Raw genomic sequence first — 6,031 nt, 5'->3', positions numbered from 1 at the left:
GTTAGTCTATAAGGTGCCACAGGACTCTTTGCTGCTTTTACAGATCTCTTCTTAACAGCCCTTAACATATTTGAAGACTTATCAGGTCTCCCCATAGTCTTCTTTTCCAAAGATTAAACATGCTCAGTTTTTTGGATCTTTCCTCATAGGTCATGTTTTCTAAACCTTTTATTATTTTTGTTGCTCTTCTCTGGACTCTCTCCAGTTTGCCCACATCTTTCCTAAAGTGTGTCGCCCAAAACTGGACATAGTCCAGTTGAGACCTCTCCAGCGCTGAGTAGAGTGGGAAAGTTGAGTCTGTTACAGGAGTGGGTGGATGAGGTTCTGTGGCCTGTGATTTGCAGAGCTTAGGCTAGATGATCACGATGGTCCCTTCTAGCCTTAAGGTATATGAGTCTATGAGACAATTACCTCTCATGTCTTACATACAACACGCTTGTTAATACACTACAGAATGATTAGCCTTTTTGCAACAGCAATACATCATTGGTTCATATTCAGTTTGTGATCCACTATAGCCCCCAGATCCTTTTGAGCAGTCCTACTGCCTAGTCAGTTATTCCCCATTTTGTGGTTCTGCATTTGATTTGTCCTTCCTTTTTAAGTGAAGTATTTCACACTTATCTGTATTGAATTTTATCTTGTTGATTTCAGATCAATTCTCCAATTATTCAAAGTCCTTTTGAATTTTAATCCTGCCCTCCAAAGGGCTAGTAACTTCTCACAATTTGGTGTCATCTGCAAATTTTATAAGCATACTCTCTGCTCCATTATCAAAGTCATTAACAAAAATATTGAATAGTACTGGATCCTGGACAGACCCCTGTGGACCCCTCTAGATATGCCCTCCTGCTTTGACAGAATACCATTGATAACTATTCTCTGTGGTTTTTCAATCAGTTGTGCACCTACGTGATAGTAATCTCAGCTAGACATTTCCCTAATTTTCTTATGAGTGTGTCGTGGAACAAATAGGCAGGATCCGTACAATTTAGGGATTTATTGGTCAACACGAAGACCCTAGGCTGGGATTTTCAAAGTGTCATAAGGGAGTTAAGTGCCCAACTTCCATTGAACTACAGTGGGAGTTGGGGGCCTAACTCCTGTATGCTCCTTTGAAAATCCCACCCTTAAACTTCACCTGGAAATTATCTGATAGCCCTGGAGAACACTGCCTGTAGGTATACTTTGCTGTCAGTGCAAAACATTGCTTGCTAAGTGGGTTGCCTCCTTTTGCTCTAGCAGCAGTGTTTTCGTGGTTGGAATATGTTTAACCTTATGGAGAATAGCATCCTCAAGGTAGCAAAGGTGTGGATAATTGTGGAAAGGTCCACATTTGAAAAAGAATGCAGCCATCTTTCCATGCACTGATGGAAATTACTGCTACCTGAGTACTCATAAATAGTTGGGTATTCAATATGCTCCCCAGTTTGTTAACCTTAAAAACATGGAACCAGATCCTCAGCCCTGCCAAAATCCACGCAGCAACGGGAATGTAAAGGTGCCTCAAGCAGTCACAGTAACCCTCCTAATGGCCCTATATATTTACGTCAAACAAGAAAGCTTAGTGAGGGCTTGTGCCTCTGTACAGTGTCTAGTACCTGATTGGTGCATGTGGAAACTACTGTAACATAAATATTAAATAAAAATGTAATACCCTGCTGGACAGTGCTCTTAGACAGAAGAACGGTTACCCAGTGTTACCCTCAGAGAAAAAGGAACAGAACCATCTGTGTAGCCATCCTCTGTATTATTAATTTGCTGCCCTCCCAAAATTTATTCCACCAACAGTTTCATGTGTCTGAATGATTGTGTTTTGGTTTGCTGGCCAAATTTCAACTCATATAATTACATTCAATTTATTTGCAGTCTTTCTGGAATTTCATTTGGATACAGTGCATTTCACTTCCTCTCCTAAACTGTTTTGTATTGTTGCTGTGTTCTGTTAAACACTTGAGTTGTTTCACCCCAGATGTAGCTGCATTTCAGTGTTGGATAAACTGGTTCTTCTGTATGTATATACTTTTCCTCTTCATGGAGTTAATTAATATTTATGTTTCAATGCCCTTGAATGAAAGGAGATATAGAACTGCATCTATTACATATTATTATTTAATTACATTATTATTTAATGTTTCGGCACTTCTGCATCCAGCCAGAATCCAGAACTGCCAAAAAATGCACAGGAAAATGTAAAGTAAGAAATAGGCTAAATTATTTTGACACACACCATATTTGGTTTAGACACAGTTTTGGTGGTTCTTAGTTTCTCAGATTTATTTCACTCACCTCTGAAATAAACACCAAACTCTGTTAAATCATGTTAATTCTATTCATGCTGCAACTATTTAACTAAAGAAGCTTAAATTACTTTGTTTATTTTCATGGCTCTTCAGATCAGCTTAGAAAGAAAAGAGAAGCACAGCAATATAATATCTGTAAACAATATTCTACTATAAACTTGAAAAAATTTGCTAATATTGGTTATACCAAAACCTGTCTGATGTGGCAGCTAAGTGTCACATGTCATTTGTTTTCCTGTGCGCACATATTCAAAATAATATACAGTGAAACCACTTCCACGAGGCATCTCTCTGTCTGAAGCTAGCACATTAAAGTTACGCCGGTTGTTCCCAGTATAATTTAGCTCATTTTAAACTAAAGCCTAACTTCTGCTAGGCATTTGACTTTTGCTGCTGCCTTGGTTAGTCTTTTAGGACAGGCTTCACGGAACAGGAAGAACAAAAGGTGCAAACAGTATTGTTAGGTTAACCATATGGAAACCTTAAGGAAAGCAGAAATCTGACAAGAGCTATATGCTGCAAACATTATTGTCAATTAACACTAAGTAATTGGTACCTATGAAAATTAACTGTTGCAATATCAAGAATTGCATGTAACTTACATAACACTCTATCTTAAAATATATAAAATCACCTCAAACAAACATTAAAAAGTGTTTCACTGCTTCCTTTTCTAATTTATTTGTTAACCATTAGACCAGGGGTTCTCAAACTGGGAGTCGGGAGGTTATTACATGCAGGGGTCGCCCCAGCTGTCAGCAGCCACCCCAAACCCCACTTTGCCTCCAGCATTTATAATAGTGTTAAATATATTTAAAAAGTGTTTTTAATTTATAAGGGGGGGGGGGGTCACACTCCGTAGCTTGCTATGTGAAAGGGGTCACTAGTACAAAAGTTTGAGAACCACTGCATTAGACTACTTTTCAGTGGAATGAACAAAGAAACAGACATCAGCAACATGAAAACAGTCCACTTTGTACTTTCCTTGCAAGCTGTGCATAAGCATTCAAAAGTATCTTAAGTTAATGAAGACTTAAAGGAGTTCCCTTTACCCCTCTACATTTGTCAGGTTTGGTCTATGAATCTGAAGCATACCTGTTTTAAACACAATAATGTGTGTTTGCAGCTTTTGCTTCTGTTTCATACAGTCATACTGCTCCTCAAGTAAGCTTACGTCCATCTTGGTTGGCTGCGTGTCACAGTCTGAAGCCTGTTGCTCTGCTGTATGAGTCACTAAGAAAATACCACAGATATATTTGTAAGCTTGCACCATCTGTTTCCACAAGGAAGACGAAATTAAGCAGAAGCAAGAGACGTCCTTCATTATGTTTGCAAAGAAGAAAATCAAGTTTGCAACATTTAAAATGTTCCTAAACGAAGAAATAACTTTTTGGTAAGTATAGCAGCCCGTTTCACTGCCTGGTGCATTCAGAGTTGTAGATTTCAATCAGCTTGTTTTAAGATACATTCGGTATGTACTGAACTTCGGAAAACATTTAATGACAAGATCCGTTCAATTGAATTTAATGTTTACTTAAGGTTGAGCATATGAATCTTTGCCAAAAAACACAGTGAAGTACAAAACACCATTGAACAAAACAGGTGAACAAAGGATTGGATGACATTGGTTTATGTAGTAATCTTAAATTTTAAAGGAACACCATCATGTTGTTCCGTCATTAGAGTGGTTCCATCCAGACTTTACATTCAGGATTATTCTATGCATTTTCCATTCAGCCCTCCCAATCTAATTGTTGCTGCCTTGCCAAATATCTTTAAAAAGTAGGTAAGATTCACAGTGAAGAAACTTGTGCACATCAGTCTCCTTTCAGTGTGTGTGCACCTGGGACTGTGAACCATCGGAGCTGCATGCCTCAGTAGATAAGGCATAGGCTTGGGAGTCAGGAGTTGGAAATTCTGGAATCTGGTCCTGACTCTACGGGTACGTCTATATTTACCTGCTGGTTCGGCGGTAAGCAATCGATCTTCTGGGATTGAGTTATCGCGTCTTGTCCAGACGTGATAAATTGATCCCGGAAATGCTCACCGTCGACACCGGTACTCCTGCTCCGCGAGAGGAGTACGCGGAGTTGACGGGGGAGCCTGCCTGCCGCATGTGGACCCACGGTAAGTACCTTGTAGTTCGAACTAAGATACTTCAGCTATGTTATTCACGTAGCTGAAGTTGCGTATCTTAGTTCGAACTGGGGGGTTAGTATGGACCAGCCCTACCTCATTTAATTTTCCTGCCTTTCAGTTATTCTGTGTGTAAAATGGGGGGAAATTTTACCTGCTTTCCTTTATAAAACATTTTGAGACCTATGGACCTGCCTTCCCAGGGGAGCAGTGGGGGCAAAACACCTAATTGGCTTCAAGACTGAGCTTGATAAGTTTATGGAGGGGATGGTATGATGAGACTGCCTACAAGAGCATGTAGCTGATGTGCGGTAATGGGACACTAACTGGGGAGGGCTGTGAGTTACTACAGAGAATTCTTTTCCAGGTATCTGGCTGGTGGGTCTTGTCCACATGCTCCGGGTCTAACTGATTGCCATATTTGGGGTCGGGAAGGAATTTTCCCTCGGGTCCGAGAGGGACACTGGGGTTTTTCACCTTCCTCTGCAGCATGGGGCCTGGCTCACTTGCTGGTTTAAACTAGTGTCAATAGTGGATTCTCTGTAACTTGAAGTCTTTAAATCATGATTTGAGGACTTCAGTAACTCAGCAAGAGGTTGTGGGTCTATTACAGGAGTGATGTTCTGTGGCCTGCAATGTGCAGAAGGTCAGGCTAGAGTCTAGTCCAGGGGTAGGCAACCTATGGTATGCGTGCCAAAGGCGGCACGCGAGCTGATTTTCAGTGGCACTCATACTGCCCGGGTCCAGGGGGCTCTGTATTTTAATTTAATTTTAAATGAAGTTTCTTAAACATTTTAAAAACCTTATTTACTTTACATACAACAATAGTTTAGTTATATATTATAGACTTATAGAAAGAGACCTTCTAAAAACGTTAAAATGTATGACTGGCACGCAAAACTTTAAATCAGAGTGAATAAATGAAGATTCGGCACCCCACCTCTGAAGGGTTGCCGACCCCTGGTCTAGTCACTAGATGATCATGATGGTCCCTTCTGACCTTAAAGTTTATGAGTCTATCGATGAAATGTGTTAGAAGTGTGAAGTATTAGTAAGACTTTTGCACAGTTCCCACATGACATTCTTATAAGCAAACTAGGAAAATGTTGTCTAGATGAAATTACTATAAGGTTGCACAATTGATTGCAAGACTATACTGAAAGAGTAGTTATCAAAGGTTCACTGTCAAACAGGGAGGACATATCTAGTGGGGTCCCACATGGGTACTTCCTTGGGCTTATACTATTCCTAGGGTCCTTCAAAATTCAAAATGACCGTGACACATTAGAGCTTTAGTCTGAATTCAACAAATGAAATTCAGTAAAGATAAGTGCAAAGTACTTCACTCAGGAAGCACAAATACAAAATGGGGAATAATTGGCTAAGTGGTAGTACTGCTGAAAAGGGTGTAGGGTTTATAGTGGATCGCAAACTGAATATGAGCCAACAATATGATGCAGTTGCAAAAAAACTAATATTTTAGTGTGTATTAACAGGAGTGTTGTATGTAAGACACAGGAGGTAACTGTCCCACTCTACTCAGCGCTGGTGAGGCCTTGGCTGGAATAATGTGTCCAGAACTGGGCAACATG

The 6,031-nt window shown here is 40.0% G+C and overlaps 1 protein-coding gene across 1 annotated transcript in view; it reads right to left on the bottom strand.

Moving 5' to 3' along the window:
* Window positions 1-3,810, bottom strand: part of C2H9orf152 (chromosome 2 C9orf152 homolog) — an 8,200-nt gene extending 4,390 nt beyond the window's left edge. Inside the window, exon 1 of the mRNA XM_034759951.1 lies at window positions 3,399-3,810. Coding sequence (XP_034615842.1) covers window positions 3,399-3,627 — 229 coding nt within the window. The 5' untranslated portion in view covers window positions 3,628-3,810. The remainder of the gene's footprint in view (window positions 1-3,398) is intronic.
* Window positions 3,811-6,031: the final 2,221 nt, after the last annotated feature.

The sequence above is a fragment of the Trachemys scripta genome, chromosome 2, assembly GCF_013100865.1.
Source record: "Trachemys scripta elegans isolate TJP31775 chromosome 2, CAS_Tse_1.0, whole genome shotgun sequence".
NCBI lineage: Eukaryota > Metazoa > Chordata > Testudines > Emydidae > Trachemys > Trachemys scripta.
The sequence above is the reverse complement of the archived record's forward strand: the minus strand, read 5'-3'. Positions and strand labels throughout refer to the sequence as shown.